Source organism: Megascapheus bottae, chromosome 21, assembly GCF_031878675.1.
Source record: "Megascapheus bottae isolate mThoBot1 chromosome 21, mThoBot2.hap1, whole genome shotgun sequence".
In the NCBI taxonomy this organism is placed as follows: domain Eukaryota; kingdom Metazoa; phylum Chordata; class Mammalia; order Rodentia; family Geomyidae; genus Megascapheus; species Megascapheus bottae.
In genome coordinates, this window is record NC_143529.1 from 17,834,385 (window position 1) to 17,854,671 (window position 20,287).

The 20,287-nt window shown below is 40.8% G+C and overlaps 1 protein-coding gene across 1 annotated transcript in view; it reads right to left on the bottom strand.

Annotated features, from left to right (window-relative positions):
* Positions 1–19,605, bottom strand: part of Acadl (acyl-CoA dehydrogenase long chain) — a 37,292-nt gene extending 17,687 nt beyond the window's left edge. The window contains exons 1-5 of the mRNA XM_090354747.1: positions 19,412–19,605; positions 15,024–15,179; positions 9,996–10,133; positions 7,404–7,568; positions 1,740–1,806 (exon numbers count right to left, since the gene is read on the bottom strand). Coding sequence (XP_090210873.1) covers positions 1,740–1,806; positions 7,404–7,568; positions 9,996–10,133; positions 15,024–15,179; positions 19,412–19,488 — 603 coding nt within the window. The 5' untranslated portion in view covers positions 19,489–19,605. The remainder of the gene's footprint in view (positions 1–1,739; positions 1,807–7,403; positions 7,569–9,995; positions 10,134–15,023; positions 15,180–19,411) is intronic.
* Between the last annotated feature and the right edge of the window lie 682 nt (positions 19,606–20,287).

The following is a 20,287-nucleotide window of genomic DNA, read 5'->3' on the forward strand; positions in this document are numbered from 1 at the left end:
AATGGGCTTAGCTTTATCTCTCCTGTTTCGTCCCTTATTCCCAGAGAACCATCAGTTTGCCATTATGTCAACTATAGTCAAATGCTTTTCTCTCAGTAGGGTATAAAATGGTGATGGTGGTGGTGATCCAGTAACATTTATGCTCTTACAAGAAGATCTGTACTCTAAAGTACTAAAAGCTGGTATATATATTATTAGTATGAAACAAGCAACAAATAAAGGCAGTGGTGAAGAGTTACTGATAACACGTTTATAGAAGTCCCCTACCATTCCTCCCTACTTAGGCTCATAGCCATTTTCTGTTTACACATCTATCCCCAATGCTTAGAAAGTTCTGTAGCAAAGCCATCAAGGACCTTTATAAATGCATGTATCTAAATATATCCTTCAAAAAATTCTATACATCGTGGCAAAAAAAAATTACTTCATTACAAAACTTTTTGCTCAAAATCCTTGTAGAGGTGCTCATTTTGGCATATATTTACTAAAAATTAGAGCAAAAACTCAAAGAAATGAAAAGGGAGTGTTAACAATAGGAGAGGGTTGGGGCTATAGACAGCAGTGAACAAGGATGAATATATGGTTGAAGTAGTTTGTTTGCATATAAAAACAGAACAATGAGGCCAGGAGTTTGGCCTAGTGGTTAAAGTGCTTGCCTAGCATGCATGAAGACCCGGGTTCGATTCCTCAGTACCACATACATAGAAAAAAACTGGAAGTGGTGCTGAGGCTCAAGTGGTAGAGCTCTAGCCTTGAGAAAGCTTGAGGACAGTGCCTAGGCCTTGAGTTCAAGCACCATGACGGCAAAAAAAAAAAAAGGGGCCAGGCACCAGTGGTTCATATCTGTAATCCTAGTTATGCAGGAGGCTGAGATCTGAGGATGGAAATTTGAAGCCAGCCCAGGATAAGAGTCCATGAGACTCTTATCTTCAATTAACTACCAGAAAACTGCAAGTGGCACTGTGGCTCACGTGGTAGAGTGGTAGCCTTCAGCTGAAGAGTTCAGGGATAGCACCCAGGCCCAGAATTCAAGCCCCATGACCAACAACAACAACAACAAAGATTCAATCAGTGAAATATACTTACCGAGTATATACCAGACATAATCTTAGATAGTTTGCCTTCACTTATTTTTGCCCTTTGGGATCTGTTTGTTTTTGAATCATAGATAACCCTTATTGAGATACATTCCATTTGTATTAGTGGGTCACTTTTCAGAAGGCTAGAAGGCTTATGAATTCTATCACGTGGTGTCTTTTGCTGTAAGGATCTTCTGAAAATGTTGTCATCTCTATTAGAATGCTTTCCCTTGAATCTTTCATCATAATAAAAGTCAGCTGTTGCCTGTCTCATTTGGTAAGGGCTGTTTGGATGCTAAAACCATGGCATATGTGAGGAAAAACCCAACATGGAATATAAAAAAGGTCACACACATATCTATGTCATATATAAGGATAAGTTACTATCACCGGTTTAGTAAACAACTCCTGTGTAAGTCTTTAGATGTGTCAATCATCAAAAGCTAGGCATGATGGTGCATGCCTACTAATTGTAGCAATGCAGAGGCCGAGGCAGGAAGATTTGAGGCCACCCTCACCTATACATTGAGCTCCAGGAGAGCCTGAGCTACATAGTGAAAACCTGTCACACACACAGAAATTAAAAATGAGTGAGTAGCTCTGAGATATGGATAAGCATGCCCTGCTTCTACAGAAAGGCTTGAGAAGTCCTTTACACACCTTGCTTCCATTGAGAATCCAATCACTTCCATCTTTTTTTGCATTTGTTCTTACTCCTTGTAAATCACTGTAATTGAAAATAAAAACCATGTAAGTGTTCTTAAAATATGTACATGATATGATGTGATCATTAAAACTGGATACACTATTATATAATTTCTATTAGTAGATGCATGTTCACACCATTGCAGTAAGAAAAATCATGCCTTATTATAAAGATCTATTTTTTTTTTTGTCAGTCCTGGGGCTAGACCTTAGGACTAGGGCACTGTCCTTGGGCTTTCTCAAGGCTAGCACTCTACCACTTGAGCCACTTCACCTTTTTTCTGTGTATGTGGTACCAAGGAATCGAACCCAGGGTTTTATGCTTGCTAGGCGAGCACTCTACCACTAGGCCAAACTCCTGGCCCCTATTATAAAGATCTTTCATGAACAAATATATGATTAAAATCTCATAGTATATACAGGTGCCTAATGAACACACAAGACCCCAAAGTGTCAATGTTACTACATCCCTGAGATTATGTGTCAGTATGTACCTAACCTTCCCTTTCCCATATATCTTTTCAATAAAAACTTAGCTACCTTTAATAGCTAAAACCAAAGCATTTTATACGTGTGTGGAAATGTCACAGTAAAACTCCTGTATAACTAATATAAAAACATATGTAAGTATATAAAGATAAAATCATCTGTTAAGACTATGTTTCAGATGAGATGCTTTTTTGTAGGAGAATACTTTTTATAAAGTGTAAGTATAAAGGAAATATTTTCAATTACAATATTAAAAATACAGACAGTGGTAGGACCCGGCGTCTGCCACAGCCCTGGCTACTGGCAGGGAAACTGGCCTGTTTGAAAACAACACAGACAAAATCCTACCCTCCCCGCCACAGCAGACAGGTCTAACCACCCAGCTGCTGGTGGACGGCTCCCTGGTTAGGTGCCACGAAGCATACTTATTCCAAAGGCTAAGTGTCCACCTGAGGGAGGAGAGCCAACCCGCGGCCAAAACAAACTACCCCACAACTGTGGGATCCCACTCTTTCCAAAGTCCATGCCCATCCTGGAGGCCCCATCTAACCTTTCCAGCCCCCACTGCAGATTGGACAGAGCTACTTTCAGCTAGCTCCGGTCAACAGACCCAAGGACAAGAACCACATGATCATCTCAAAGAGATGCAGAAAAGACTTCGACAAAATGTAACATCTATTTATGTTAAAAAGCTTTGGAGAAACTAGGAATAGAAGGAACATGCCTGAGCCAGATGCGGTGGCTCACACCTATAATCCTAGTTACTCAGGAGGCTGAGATCCGAGGATCGTGCCAGGAAACTTAAGATCTCGAGACTCTTATCTCCAATTAATTACCAGAAAATGGGAGTGGCACCTGGGCTCCAGGGGTAGGGTGGTAGAATTGAGCTGAAGAGCTCAGGGACAATATATATTTTGTTGTTGGTTGTGTTGGTGTGGGGCTTGAACTCTGGGCCTGGGCAACAGACCAATAGCCAATTTCATACTAAATAGGGAGAAACTAAAACCATTTCCTATAAAATCAGGAAAATGCCAAGGATGCCCACTCTCATCACTCCTATTCAATATAGTTCTGGAATTCTTAGCCAGAGCAATAAGGCAAGAAAAGGATACTGAAGGGATTCACATAGGGAAAGAAGAAATTAAACTATCCCTATTTACAGATGACATGCTCTTATACCTAAAGGACCTAAAAAATCTCCAGCCCCAAACACCTAGTACTAATCAACCACTTCAGCAAAGTAGCAGGATACAAAATTAATCCACAAAAATCAGTAGCCCTAGGCTAGGAGTGTGGCCTAGTGGTAGAGTGGTTGCCTAGCATGAACAAAGCCCTGGGTTCAATTCCTCAGTACCACATACACAGAAAAAACTGGTAGCGGTGCTGTAGCTCAAGTGACAGTGAAAAACTCAAAGGCAATGCCCAGGCCCTGAGGTCAAGCCCCAGCATTGACAAAAAAATAAAATAAATAAATAAAAATTGGTAGCCCTTCTGTATGGCAACGGTGCACAGGTAAAAAAGAAAATCATGAAAACAACCCCATTTGTAATAAAAAAATAAAATAAAAATACCTAGGAATTAACCTAACCAAAGATGTAAAAGATCTTTATAGCAAAAATTATGAGAAACAATAAAGAATAATGAAAGAAATCAAAGAAGATATCAGGAAATGGAAAGAACTTCCATGTTCATGGATAAGTAGAATCAATATTGTAAAAATGATTATATAGGCAAAAATGATATACAAATTCAATGCAATCCTCATCAAAATCCCAATGATGTTCACTACTGAGATAGACAAAATAATCTAAAAATTCATATGAAACAACACATGACTTAGAATACCTAAATCAGTTGTAGGCAAAAAAAACAAAAAACAAAAAACAAACAAAAAATCAAAAACACACAAAACACAGGTATCCAGATTTTAAACTCTACTACAGAGCCATGACAAAAACAGCTTGATATTGGCACAAAAATAGACCTGAAGATCAATGAAACAGATTAAAAGACCCATAAATAAAACCACACTCTCACAGTCATATGATATTTGACAAAGGAGCCAAGTACATATAATGGAAAAACAAAGTCTCTTCAATAACTAGTGCTGGGAAAACTGGGTGGCCATATGCACAAAACCTTGCTTGTCACCGTGTACTAACACCAATTCAAAGTGGATCAAAGACCTCAGTGTGAGACCTGAAGCTCTGAAACTACTACAAGGGAGAGTAGAAGAGACATTAGAACTTATACATACAAGCAGGACCTTCTTGAATAGGGTCCCAAGGGCACAACAGGTAGGAGAGATATTCAACAAGTAGGACTAAATTAAAATAACAAGTTTTTGCAAAGCTAAGGACATACTTAATAAATTAGAAGGACAGCCAACCAATTGGGAAAAGATCTTTGCCGGCAATACATCATAGGCCTAATAGCCTACATATACAAGGAGCTCAAGAAACTAACTGCTCCTAGGACCAGGAGTTTGGCCTAGTGGTAGACTGCTTGCCTAGCATGCAGGAAGACCGGGGTTCAATTCCTTAGTACCATTATACATAGAAAAGCCAGAAGTGGTGCTGTGGCTCTAGCCTTGAGGAAAGCCCAAGCACAGTGCTCAGGCTCTGACTTCAGTCCCCAGAACAGACAAGAAAAAAAAAAAAAAAAAAAAAAACTAACCACTCCTAAATTTAATACATCAAGTAATATATGGTCAAGTGGCTAAGAAGAGACTTTTCAGAAGAGGTAAGAATGGCAAAGAAACACATGAAATGCTTACCATCCCTGGCCATAAAGAAAATGTAAATCAGAACAACCCTGAGATACCATCTTATCTTATCCCAGTTAGATTGGCTAACATTTTGAATTCTAACAAAAACAACTGTTGGCAGGGATGTGGGGAAAAAGGAATCCTACTTTACTGCTGGTGGGAATGTAATCCAGTACAACCACTATGGAAAGCAGTCTGGAAATTCCTCAGAAAACTAAACATAGACCCTCCCTATGACCCTGCTACACCACACCTTGGTGTAGCAAGAATATTAGGAGCCAGGATATAATAAGGACACCTGCACATACATATTCACCACTGCACTATTCACAACAATCAAGATATGGAAACAACCCATATGACAAGAGATGAGTGGATCCCAAAAAAATGTGATATCTATACACAATGGAATTCTACACCACCATTAGAAAAAATAAAATAATGTCATTTGCAGAGCAACAGATGGAACTAAAAGTAATCATGTTAAGTGAGGTAAGCCAAGAGCAGAGAGACAAACAGAGCATGTTCTCGTTGGTTGGTGGAAATCAGATCTAAAAGGCACTGGGATATGACAAAATACACAGAATTCTACAAAACCACATAGAGTGGGACCAAAAGAGGATAGTCTTAGGAAAGAATCACAAAGGTAAAATACCCCAGCACCTATGCATTTAAAATAATAAACAGGGCTTGAACTTGGCCTGGGCGCTGTCCCTGAGCTCTTCAGCTCAAGGCTCAGCCACTACTCTTCAGCCAAGCCCCACTTCCCATTTTCTTGAGATGAGTCTCAGGTTCTTTTGTGCCTGGGCTGGCTTTGAACCTTGATCCTAGGACATACACACACACACACACACACACACACACACACACACACACACACACACACACACACATATATATTTTGGCCAGTCCTGGGCTTAGGCTCAGGGCCTGAGAACTGTCCTTGGACTTTCTCAAGGCCAGAACTCTACTGCTTGAGCCACTCCTGGCTTTTTTCTATGTATATAGTACCGAGGAATCGAACCCAGGTCTTCATGCATGTTAGACAAGCACTCTACCACTAGGCCAAACTTCCAGCCCCAGGACTTTATTTCTTAATTTGTTTTTTTCTTTTTTTGTTGACTCTATATTATTTCCGTACATTTGATATATCAATATCTACTTCTGAGGGAGGGCAGGGGAGGGCACAGAATCAGAGAAAAAAGGGTTGAAAAAGTGCAGCAGTGAAATGCACTGGCTACACAGGACATTGATGAAAGTGAACTATGCAATTCATGGGTGGAGAAGGGAGAGAGGGAATGGAAGAGAATGAGAACAGATGACACTATGGAAAAAGAAATGTACTTATTCTTGGATGTATGAGAAGGTAACCCCACCGTATCTCATCTCCAAAACAACAATGAAGTAAATTGGGGGGTGAACAAAAGCCAATAAAAAAGGAATTGTATGTGAATCACATTTTAAGGCTAAATACTATTATATTTTAATGTAGTCTTTTTCATGATTAGTAAGTAAAAAGTATTAGCTCCTAACATTTGAACCTGATTAAAATATTTTTTTTCTATAGGGACATATCAAGGTAATAAAAGTAATGATATACTTTGGTGGATTTTCTGTAAACTTTTTTTTTTTTTTGCCAGCCCTAGGGCTTGAACTCAGGGCCTGGGCACTGTCCTTGAGCTTTCTCAAGGCAAGTGCTCTACCACTTGAGCCACAGTACCACTTCTGGCTTTTTCTATGTATGTGGTACCAAGGAATCAAACCCAGGTCTTTGTGCATGCTAGGCAAGCACTCTACCACTCGGTCAAACTCCTGGCCCAATTTTCTGTAAACGTTTGATAGTAAATATGAAACTTTTGATGAAAAATATGAAATACTGAAAATGGCTTTAGGATATGTCAAGGATCTGCCAGAAATTTATATCTTTACAATGTCTCATTAAGTTTTATATCTCATGTTCATTGGTAGTTTAATCTTTTATAAAATTCTAGCTTAATCTTTTACAAAATACAGTCATCCCTAAGTATCAAAGGATTAGTTACAGGATCCTTGCAGATACCAAAATCTATGGATGCTTAAGTCCTATACACAGCAGTATAGTACTTGCATATAGTTTATGCACATCTTACTGTATATTTTAATAATCTCTAGCACTTAAAACACACAAGAAAATATAAATGTCATATAAAGAAAAATGTGTGTATTTGGTACAGACAACACAAGTATAGTTTTTCTAAATATTTTGGATCTGAAGGTGAATCTATCTATATGCAGAACACAGAGGTAATGAGAAACAATGAGTGTTCTTGAGAAAATATCTGCTGCTTTGGCCTAGAGATCAAAACCAAAGAATGTTGACTTACCTTCCAGCTCCAGGTTCTGTCATTGCTATGGCCCCAATACATTTGCCTTCAGTCATCTGGGGAAGGAAGTGTTCAATCTGTTCTTTAGAGCCATAGTTTGCAATATAGGGCATGACAATATCTGAATGAAGACTGAAACCTGGGCCTGTACAATTTGAATACGATCTTAAAATGAAGCAGAAAATTTAAAGTAATTAAAATATAGTTACACTGTTTAAAAAAATTTTCAAAAAAAACTATAGCAACAAGAAATAATAGCAATAACAAATAACACAATATAACCAAGTATAAAAAATCTTTGTCAGTCATAGGGCTTGAACTCTGGACCTGGGCACTCTCCCTGAGCTCTTCAGCTCAAGGCTACCACGCTAGCCCTGGAGCCACAATGCCACTTCCAGTTTTTTAGTGGTTAACTTGAGATGAGAGTCTCATGGACTTTAGTGCCCTGTTGGCTTTGAACCACGATCCTCAGATCCCAGCCTCCTGAGTAGCTAAGATTATAGGCGTGAGCCACTGAGCTTAGCTAAGTATAAAAGATCTTATCATACCGTGTGGTAAAAGTCTATTTCCTCTTAAACTTATGACCATCCTGAATGTTTTTTTCCACTTTGTTTTCACTAGTCTTTTTTTCCCCCATATATTTTTATTGTAATTAGTAGAAGGGTTACATCATATTCACCAGATAGAAGGTGCATTACTTCACAAACATCACTAGTCTCTTAATTGCTGGTTCTAACATATTTACTATGCTATATAAGCTTAATAAATACTTAATGAATTAGGAATTAAAATACTGATCACTCATAATTTTATTACATAACATAACACCAATTTTTATTATGGCAAACAACAGTTTGGATAGATTCTATTATAGATGGAGTCAAACTGAGTTTTGTACTTTGCTATTTTCTCCTGACCCAGTACATTCATTTTATATTTTTATAAATTATAATCTTAAAAAGATGAAGGCTAGAGGCATGGCACAAGTGGTAGAATACTGCCTACAAGCTCAAGGCTGACTTCAATCCCCAATCAAAAAAAAAAAAACAGCTGAAAAATATTCCAAAGTGTTTATTATATATGATCCATAATTCACTTACAATAAATTCACTTACCACTGGACATTTAGATTGCTTGGAAGTTTAGGAAATTATGGTCTTCTACAACAATAATTTCTAATGTGACAATATATAAACATAGCTTCAATTATTCATATTCTATTTTGCCAAGATAAAATCTCCAAAATGACAGGAAAAGAGAAGTAATATTTTCATTTTTCATATGTATTTCCCTTTAAACCCCCAAATTCACATTTAATTTACATTGCCACCAACAGTGTATGGATGTCCTACAATTGTAGCAGCACTAGATATTAAGATATATCATTCTCACTGGGATTGTGTATATGTAAAATGATACCACTAAGCTAATTTAATTTACATTTGCTCTGTACTAGGGACGAACATTCATATTTGTGTGTGTCTGTGTGTGCCCATCCTGAGGCCTTGGAGCCTAGGCACTATCCCTGAATTGTTGTGCCTCAAGGCTGGTACTATACCACTTGAGCTCAGATCCACTTCTGACTTTTTGGTGGTTAAGTGGAGATGGAAGGCTCATCAACTTTCCTGTGTTGGGTATATGTGTGGTGGCATGGGGGGGTCTTTGAATGTGACCCTCAGAATGCAGTCTCATAAGTAGCTAGGATTATAGACATGATCCACCAGTACCCAACTAGGATGAACATTTTTCATTAAAAAAAAAACCAAAACTGCATGGCTTTTTGTTGTTGTTGTCAGTTCTGGGGCTTTAACTCAGGACCTGAGCACTATCCTTGAGTTTTTTCAAGGCTAGCACTCTACCATTTAAGCCTCAGCACCACTTCTGGCTTTTTCTGTGTATGTGGTAGTGAGGAATAAAACCCAGGTCTTCATGCATGCTAGGCAAGCACTCTAGTACTAGGCCATGCTCCCAGACTGTATTGATTTTTTTTGTTTTGGATGAATGGTTACTTCAAATTTAGCTTAGTTTAACTGAAATGCTTATTTATTCTTACTTTTCCATTCTGATGTAATATTTCAAATACTTCATTAAAGGATGGAAAAACATATAAACCAATCCTACATAAAATTATTCCATTAACTTTTTTTTGTCTTTTGGTCAGTTCGTGGGGCTTGAACTCAGGGCTTGGGCCTTGTCCTTGGGCTTTTTCCACTCCAGTGTAGCACTTTACCACATTGAGCCACAGCACCACTTCCAGTTTTCTGGTGGTTAATTAGAGATAAGAGTGTCACAGGGACTTTTCAGTCCAGGTTGACCGGGCACCCTCAAATCTCTGCTGAGTACTTAGGATTACAGGAATGAGCCACGGGTGGCCAGCTATCTTGTTAACTTTCAACAGTATCTATCTTAAGAACTTTAAATAGGATTTTATCTTTTCACATCCACAAAATACTCAAGGTATATGAGAAGTGTAATCTGTCACATTTTGAACATTCAATATTCCAAGGATGCAAGTAAAACTTTATTATCATTTCACAAAGGTGAATTGATTAAAAAAAAAAAAGATTCAAGCTTAAATGCCTTCATACTTACTGTTCCTCCCAAGTAATAGCTGTGGAGAGCAAGTCCCCACCAATACCACCATGTTTCTCTGCAATGTTGATACCAAGCAGTCCTTGCTTTCCAGCTTTTACCCAAAGCTCTCTACTCACTTCTCCAGCTTTCTCCCACCTACAAATAGCAAACATACAAAAATAAGACAAAGTTCTCTCAAACCGTTTTACAGGCCACAATTTGAATTTATGAACGACTCTGCATAGGAAAGCTTCCTTAATTTATGGTAACTCAGAACACCGACCAAACCTTCCATTTCCATCTAATTTCATTGTCACTTCTCTTCCTTTTTCACTCTTTTGCTTGCTACTTTTTGTCCCTTGAACTCAAGGACAAAAGCACTGTCTCTGAGCTTTTGGTCTCAAAGCTAGCACTCTACCACCTAACCCACAGTCTGGCTTCCAGTTTTTTGCTGGTTAATTGGACATAAGAGTCTCAGACTTTTGCCAGTGGCTCTCAGCTGTAATCTCAGCTACTCAGGAGGCTGAGATTAGAGGATCAAGGCTCAAAGCCAGCCTGCGCACAAAAGGACTTGAGACTCTTATCTCCAATTAACCTCTAAAAAATGAGAAGTGGGGCTTGACTCAAGGATGGTAGCCTGGAGCTGAAGAGCTCAGGGACAGTGCCCAGGCCTAGGAGTAGGAGGGTAGCCTTTAGCTGAACAGCTCAGGGACAGAACCTAGGCAGAGTTCAAGCCCATGACCCAAAAAAGTCTAAGACTTTCTTGCCCAGGCTGGCTTCAAAATGTGGTCCTCAGATTTTAGCCTTCTCAGTAGCTAGGATTACAGGTATGAGCTATAGGTGCCTAGTAATTAATATCATTATTAATATTCCCTGATATTAATTCATCAATTGTGATTGACATCAATTATGGATGACATGATGTTTCATTTGATACAAGCTTATTTGTGACATGTAGTCTTGGAAATATGCCAAATATGTCTTGTAAAGTCTAAGTATTACTTAAAAGCTAATTTCATGTGAAAAGCATACCAAAGACAACAAAGTACAAAGTAGTCTCATTAAATTTAAGTAAGAACAACATGGACCGGGAGTTTGGCCAACTGGTAGAGTGCTTGCCCAGCATGCACAAAGACCTGAGTTCTATTCCTTGGTACCACACAGAAGAAGCCAGAAGTGGTACTGTGGCGCAAATGGTAGAGCTCTAGCCTTGAAAAGGCCCAAGAAACAGTGCTCAGGCTGAGTTTAAGCTCCAGGACTGAAAAGAAACAAACAAGCAACAACAACAACAAAAAAAATAGGATGGCATCTCTTTTGCCATCCCTTGGTTATCTCATATTGTTACAATTTTTCACCTTGTAATCTGATATATTTTATATGTGCTTAATTGGTTATTTGAAATTGGATAGGGAAGGGGGGAAATTAAGATAAGCAGGAGGAGGTGGGGAGGGAAATGGGGACCATGTCATGAGAAAGGGTATCAATGTTTGTGAAGTTATGCACTATCTGGTGAATACAATGTAACCCTTCTATTAATCACAATAAAAAATATTTAATAAAAAATCAAATATAAACATAACTACACAGACATAAAAATATATGATGGGATATATACTCTATAGACATAATGTTATATAGATTGATCTGTATCTATGACATATAAACCCTCAGCTTAATTTTAATTATATTCTAAAATCTATGTGCCAGTGATTGCATAGAGAGAATCCCTTCTTGAATAGTTTGTTAAACATGACATTTGAAATATGATGTAAAAATCAATGTTAATAAAAAAATCAAATATAAAAAAAACAGGATGGCAGAAACACCTTGCAGCATCCATCTGTCAAATAAATTTTTCTTTTTCTTTTTCTTTTTTTTTTGGTCAGTTGTGGGACTTGAAGTCTGGGCCTGGGTGAGCCACAATACCACTTCCAATTTTCTGGTGGTTAATTGGAGATAAATCTTATGGACTTTAGTGCCAGGGTTGGCTTTGATCCATGATCGTAAGATCTCAGCCTCCTGAGTAGCCAGGATTATTATAGGTGTGAGCCACCAGGCCCAGCTCAAATGAATTTCTGACTGTGACAACTCAGTTGTCTTTTTCACTACCACTCATTACCACTGGGGATGAAAACCTAGTGTCTCACGAATGCTATGCTCTACTCCTAAACTACACCCCAATCCCAGCTTTTCCTTTGAAAATGGGAATGGTGAAATGAGGAAACAGATAGCTAGCTAATGATACTGAAGAAATCTTCAATTTGTTTTTTTTGTTTTTCTTTTTGGTGGGTCATGGGGCTTGAACTCTGAGCCTGGGCACTGTCCCTGAGCTCAAGGCTACTGCCCTATCCTTGAGCCAAGCTCCACTTCCAGTTTTCTAGAAGTTAACTGAAGATAGAGTGTCAGGTCCTTTTGTGCCCGGGCTGGCTTTGAACCTTGGTCCTTAGATCTCAGCATTTTGAGTAGATAGGATTACAGTAGGTGTGAGCCACTGCGCCTGGCTTAATTTTTAATTTCTTATTTTTCCAATGATATATATAGTAAGACATGAGTATTTGAAGAAATTAAGTTTAGAAAAGTTTATTTTTATATCAAAACCTCATTAAATCAAAACTTAAAAGTAGTAAAGAAAAATTGTCAGCCAGGCACAGTGGCTCATGACTGTAATCCCAGATACTCAAGAGGCTGAGATAGATCTAAGGGTCACAGTTCAAAGCCAGCCTGGGCACTGAAGTCCATGAGACTCTTACCTCCAATTAACCACTAGAAAACCAGACATGGAGCTGTTGCTCAAGGAGTAGGGCAGTAACTTTGAGCTGGGTGTTGTCAAGGACAACATCCAGGCCCAGGGGGTAAGGCAGTAGCCTTGAGCTGAAGAGCTCAGGGACAATGCCCAGGCCCAGAGTTCAAGCCCCACGACAAGAAGGAAGGAAGGAAGGAAAGAAGGAAAGAAAGAAAGAAAGGAAGGAAGGAAGGAAGGAAGGAAGGAAGGAAGGAAGGAAGGAAGGAAGGAAGGAAGGAAGGGAGGGAGGGAGGGAAGGAAATAAGTCCTAAGTCAGGTGCAGTGGCTCACGCCTGTAATTCTAGCTACCCAGGAGGCTGAGATCTGAGGATCAAAGTTCAAAGCCAGCCCAGGCACAAAAGGACCTAAGACTCCAATTAACCTCTAGAAAATGGGAAATGGGGCTTGGCTCAAGGGTAGGGAGGTAGCCCTGATCTGAAGAGCTCAGGGACAATGCCCAGACCTAGGGTAGGGTGATAGCCTTGACCTGAAGAGCTCAGGGACAGCACCCAGGCCAGTTCAAGCACCATGACACACACACACACACACACACACACACACACACACACACACACACACACACACACACACAAACGCCAAAACAAAAACAAAAACAAAAACAAAAACAAAAAACTGTCCTATAACAAATTATACTACAATTCTCCCTCCTTAGAGTCTAGCTAATTTTGGCATTCTACAAAAAAAAAAATTCATTAAAGACCTACTGGAAGCTTATTTTATTATTCTACTTTTATTCCTTAATTTTATTTTTTTTTGGTGAGAGGCCAGCAGTGGGGCTTAAAGTCAGTCCTCACACTCTTCCTTGACTTTTTCACTCAAAGATAATACTCTAGTATTTCAGCTACAACTCCACTTCTGGTGTTTTGTTGGTTAACTGGAGTTTCATGGATGTTTCTGCCCAGGATGGCTTCAAACCAGAATCCCTAGATTTGTTTCTCGAATAGCTAAGATTATAGGTATTATGTCTATAAGCTACTGATCTGGCTTAGGAAGTTTATTTGAAATAACATCTGAAAACCACTGTGCAGTAAGGCACCAGTGGCTCATGCCTGTAATTCTAGCTACTCAGGAGGCTGAGATTTGAGAATCATAGCTCAAAGCCAGCCTAGACAAGAAAGTATGAGACTCATTACCAATCAACTAGCAAAAAGCTGGAAATGGAGTTTTGGCTCAAGTGGTAGAACATTAGCCATAAGCCAAATTTTAAAAAGTTCAGGAAAAGAACCCAGGTCCTGACTTTAAGTTCTAGGACTAGCACAAAGGGAAAAAAAGAAACTGAGACCCAATCTCAAAAAATAAAGTTAATTCTGCCGTGTGTGGTGGCTCATGCCTATAATCCTAACTACACAGGAGGCTGAGATCTGAGGTTCACAGTTCAAAGCTAGCTCGGGCACTAAAGAACTTGAGACTTTTACCTCCAATTAAGCACTAGAAAATAGGAACAGGGACTGTAGCTCCAGGGGTAGGGCAGTAACCTTGAGCTGCAGAGCTCAGGGACAACATGCAGGCCCAGTGGTAGGGATGTAGCTTTCAGCTGAAGAGCTGAGGGACAGCACCCAGGCCCAGAGTTCAAGCCCATGACCCACAAAATAAATACATACATACATAAATAAATAAACAAAAAGTTAATTTTCAAAATTTAAACGTTCTTTCATTTAAACAGCTATGTGGAAAAGTGGCACTGTGGCTCAAGTGAAGAGCTCAGGGACAGCCCAGGCCCAGGCCTAGAGTTCAAGCCCCACGACCACACACGCAAACATAATCAGCTGTGTGGGTTGGGAGTGTGGCCTAGTGGTGGAGAGCTTGCCTAGCATGCATGAAGACTAGGGTTCGATTCCTCAGAACCACATACATAGAGAAAAGCTGGAAGTGGTACTGTGTCTCAAGTAGTAGAGCGCTAGCTAGCCTTGAGACAGACCAAGGACAGTGCTCAGGCCCTGAGCTCAAGGCCCAGGACTGGCAAAAAATTAAATTAAATTAAAAAAAGAAAAAAAAAACAGCCATGAACAAGAAGATAAAGCATGGAGAGGGTAAATGCCTAGGATGGGAGAGGTTTTGGACTTGAGACTTAGCATCACAAAACAAATAAAAAGCTATGAACTAAACAAAGAATCTTGGAACCTATGAATATTAATCAAAGAAGTAAAAAAATGCTACTAAAGTACAAAACACTACTTTTTCTTTACAACACACAGCATTTGAGAAATATTTTTTCTTATAGTAGGTGAAAGTAGACTACTTACTCTGAGTGGTAAGGAACCACTTCTTCTTGAAAGAATTTCCTTACACTTTCCCGGAAAATATCATGTTCTGAAGAAAAGATTCTTCGAATTCCTATGTCTGTAAGTCTTTTAGCAGAAGATGGTTCTAGACGTTCTTCTCCTCCAGAATGAGAATATCTTTAAAAATATGCATTAAAAATTATTAAGCAGCTTATCATTAGTCTCCACATCTAAATTCTTTTTTTTTTTTTTTTTTTGCTAGGGACCCACACATCTGTACAGTTGTTCTGTGAAAATCCACTGACTACAAGCTGTTGGTCAGCAGGGAAGACCACGAGTTCTAGACAGCAGATGAAAAACTTGGCTTAACGGTCTTTGTGTTCAGCCAAGCAATGATTGCTCTCATAAAGGCCAAACTACTTTTAGACACAAGAAACTGAGCACCATTCTGATAAGGGTAAAAAGTTTGATCTGTCAGGCCTCCTTCATCTCATATAGGTTATTCTGGAACTTGAAGTATTAAAAAACTATCTGGACACAAGTGATGAGCCTTGCCAGGTCAAATGACAGCCAGCCACCCCACAGAAAGACCTCTGCAAGTCCTTGGTCACTATTTTAGTCCGGATCAGAAACATCTGTTTGCAGCAATGACCACACAGTTCTTCCCCTTCCTAGCCATGATAGCTCCTTTACTGGAAGACACAGAGACATGACTCTGTTTTATTACAACTCCTGGTACTGCTGTAAATTTAGTGAACCACTCCTGGTTTTGACTACTGTTCCCTAAAATAACTTTATCATATATTTAAATCCTTATATATTTTATATTAACTTCTGATTTGGTTCTCTCTCCTGGATTCCGCTGATTGAAAATGCTAGGCTAATACTCTACCACTAAAGCGTGCTCCCTGCCCCTAGGATAGAATTTAGAGATAGGGATTTGGGAAAAACAAGGTTAAACAGGTCCAAGGGTGAGTCATAATCCAATAAGGCTGAGGATCGCATAAGTAGAAACAGAGATTCTTTCCTCCAAGGACAGTCCATTTGAAGACACAGTGAGGATATAATATTGAAGCCAGCAAGAGTCCTTGTGAGGAATTTAATCTGCTAGCATCTTGATTGTGGATTTCTCAGTTTCTAGAAAAGTATGAATGAAGTTTTTGTTGTACAAGCCATCTAGTACAACAATTTACTCAGACAGCCCAAAATGACTAATATAAATTCATTTAGTGTCATTTTGTTCTTTCTAGGTTTACAGCTTCAAATAACAGAGATGCCTTCCCTTACTCCAATGCTAGGAATCAAACCCTACATATTTTAGGCACTGAGCCACATTCCCAGCCCAAGATGCCTTGTAAGTGGTAAACATTTAGTACTACACTTTTTATACATTTAGTTGGCCTTCAATCTTCAGGCATTTTCCTGGTTACTACTGTGTCATCTGAATCATTTGATGGCGCTCATTCATTCCTTCTGTTAACACCTATCTACTGGATGTCTGTTCTGTGCCAATGATCTACTAACTTGAGATATAAGATTAGACCTAAGATTCTTATTCTCATGCTTACATTCTAGCAAAAAGAGATCACATAACACTAACTCATGAACATGGTAAAAAAGCAATTTATGTAGTATGTTAGAAGATGACAAATAACATGAAAAAGAAAAGTAGAGAAGAAATTGAGAGTATGTATCTAGGGTAAGCCAAGAACCAAGCTGTAGTATAAACACTGCAATCAAGGCTGGTAAAACCAGAATGGTGAAATATGTGCCAATACTTGAAGGTCATATGGTTATTCAGTCTTATTTCTGCAATAAAAAAAATTATAGGATGAAAAAATGACTGGAACAAAAGTTAAAGGTCTAGATGATGTGTGAGGTGTTCTAGAAAGAACAAAAAGGTCAAGTGTGGTTGCAGATGAGGTCATACATAAGAAGACCAAAACATGCACATTAAGTAACCAGTTAGTCACATGGCATTGATCAGATTAATATTTACTGTGTCCCTGTAACTAGAATATAGTGAAGCTTGACACTGATGGCTCAGTCCTGTAAACTTAACCATTCAAGAGTCTGAGGATAATGGTTTGAAGTCAATTCTAAGCAGAAAAGTCTCTAAGACTGTCTAAAATAACCAGGAAAAAGCATGGCTGATGATGGCATGGCTCAAATGGAAGAGTGCTAGCCAAGGTAGCAAGATCAGTAATAGAATTAGAATTTGCAGGCAAGACTGCTTGGATTTTAAAATTGTTTATCCCACATTATACAGACCTATCTGTTAAGTTTCTAAGTAAAATATTTTAAGGCATGGGTAAAGTAAAAGAATTAGTGAAATAATAAAGATTTAGAGATCAAAGATGCAAGACTATGCGGAAGAAAAAAATCAAACCACTTGAAACAAATTGCTTTGTTTTGTTTTGTGTTTTTAGCAGTCCAGGCTAGCGCTCTACCACTTGAGCCACAGCACCGTTTCTGGCCTTTTCTGTGTATGTAGTACCCAGCAATTGAATCTAGGGCTTTGTGCATGCCAGGCAGGCACTCTACCACTAGGTCAAACTCCCAGCTCCATGAACCAAGTTTAATGGCACATCTCTTTCCTCACTCTAGCAGAGGCGGGGAAGCTTATTACTGCCAAGGGCCATTTCAATATGTATAATATCTATCATTACTGGCCATGTAAAACCACCAATGAAGGAAGACAGGTGAAAGCAGCTGGCATACATGTTTGTCCCACTGAGTTTCAAAATGATTTTACTGACCTTAGGGCCTGACAGTACAGACTATGAAATCTATACGAATAAACTGGCTAGCCTCTTCCCTAAAACACCACTCATCTCAAAAGCTAGTTTGTTTGTTTGTTTGTTTGTTTGTTTTGACCAGTCCTGGGCTTGAGCTCAGGGCGGGAGCAATGTCCTTGGGATTTTCTCAAGGCTGGAGCTCTACCACTTGAGCCTCAGCACCACCTCTGGCTTTTTTCTATGTATATAGTACCAAGGAATCAAACCTGGGTCTTTGTGCATGCCAGGCAAGCACTCTTCCACTAGGCCAGACTCCCGGCCCCAACATGCTAGTTACTTTTAAGGCCTCATTTATATTTTAAAAAGAAAATCTCCATGAGTACACTCTTTTAACATAGGAAAACTACTTGTATACAACCTCAGGCCTCATTTCAGACCTGCTGAATAAGAATCATAAATAAAATAAGCCCTTGAATGACTTACATGCTGTTTATAAAAGAACTAGCCTGCAACCCATTTAGAAAGTCTCTCGGGTCTTTCCTTTTCCAGTATTCCCTTTGTGAGTACGGGCTTTCTTCCCATATTTCAAAATAACTGATCTTTGGGCCCAAGACCATGTAACAGCACAAAAAGAGAAGCCCAGGAGTTTGGCCTAGTGGTAGAATGCTTGCCTGACATGCACGAAGACCTGGGTTCAATTCCTCAGTACCACATAGACAGAAAAAGATGGAAGGGTGCGGTGGCTCAAGTGATGGAGTGCTAGCCTTGAGAAAGTCCAAGGACAGTGTTCAGGTCCTGAGCTCAAGCCCCAGGACTGGGAGAAAAAAAAATTTTTTTTTGAAAATCGCCCTCTTCTAAAAGTTCTGGGGAAACAGCAGAGAAATGATGCGTGCTAAAGTCTCCTAACAAAGGCTTTTCAAAGCCTCGACAGTAAGCATAGTCTTGCAGCTCTAAACGACTTCATACTTCACAACAATGTGGTAATTAGTTACATTACTAGTTAGGCCACCCTCATAATCCTGTCAGATGTTTTCAATTTGTTTGCCCAGTGAATGGGCTCTCTACGTCAGATAGGATCTGAGCCTCTGATCTCATTACAAACATCACCTTAGTGGCTGAGTCACTTAGATCTCCCCATTCATCCTTTCCTATTTAATTACTGGAAGGATTAGCTAATGAATCGAATGCTCCTTGACATGATGGAGCCTTATGCCATATCCTTTGTGTCCGGGTTACTTGCCTTGGCTACTTCTTCCGTCCCATGGGGCCAGTTCCCAAGTTCACAATCAGGTGGCCTTCCCGTGCCGACTCTTAACTAGGGGAAAGGTCACCGACGGGCTGCCGCTGCCCGCGCCCTGGCCTCGGAGCCCAACTGCGAGCTGCTGGGGGGCTCGGAACTCCGCGCCCGGCCCCGGGTGACCCCGAGCGAGGTCGGGGGCGGCACGGCGGACACTCTCCCCCCACACACCCCCATCCCCGCGTCAGAGGCGGTGACGCCCGGCGAGCCCAAGCCTGAGCGCATCTCCCCGCCCGGGGGCCCACGGGGTCCAGCCCGTGCCCGGGTCGGAGCCCGAATGTCCCCTCACCCTCGACCCCCAACGCCCCAGGACGATGACAGTCGTCGCCCCGGCCTGACATCTGCGGGGCCGGGCTGCCGTGGCCGGCACTCACCTCACGGCCGGCGGCGCGCGGGACGCACAGCGCCCGCCCAGGATTCTCAAAGACCCTCGGAGAAGGCGCGCGGCCATGGCGGGACGGCACGGGGTGGGGGTGGCGACACGACCCGGGCGAGGATACGACACGGGCGACAACGCGACTCGGATGTTCCTGGGCGTCTCCCCGCCCGCGGGACACCCGGAGCTGGGTGGGCGGACCCTCCGCGGGACCGCCCCCGAAGTCGGCCGAGGCTGGGCGCGCCCACTTCCGGGAGCGGGAGCGCCCCCCCCCCCCCCGCCGCTCCCCCCGGCGGGAGGAGCGCCGCAGCCCCTAGCGATCGGCACCCCCAAAGTCTCGCGAGACCTTCCCCACTCCCCCTCTGGCTGCTCACGGGTCTCCCAGAAGTGACAAAGTTACCTCGGAAGTTCGAAGATCCAACCCATTGTTGATTCTCACCATGGGTCGACCAGCCCCAGAAGCCGAGATCAAACCCGTGCGGTGGCAACCGCAGAACAGTCACTGGACATTTATTGTGTGGTGGTAGACATTGGTTTACTTAGTGTAGACAGCTATATGAACACTGCTTTCAAAGATGTGTTCAGGGCCGGGAGTTTGGCCTAGTGGTAGAGTGCTTGCCTAGCATGCATGAAGACCCGGGTTCGATTCTTTGGTACCACACACTTAGAAAAAGCCAGAAGTGGTGCTAAGGCTCAAGTGGTAGAGCTCTAGCCTTGAGAAAAATCCAAGGACAGTGCTCAGGCCCTAAGCTCAAGCCCAGGACTGGCAAAAAAAAAAAAAAAAAAAAAAAAGATGTGTTCAGAAGTTGGTGACTTATCTGCAAAAAAACAGGTTGTGTGTATATGTATGTATGTATATGTGCATATTATGATT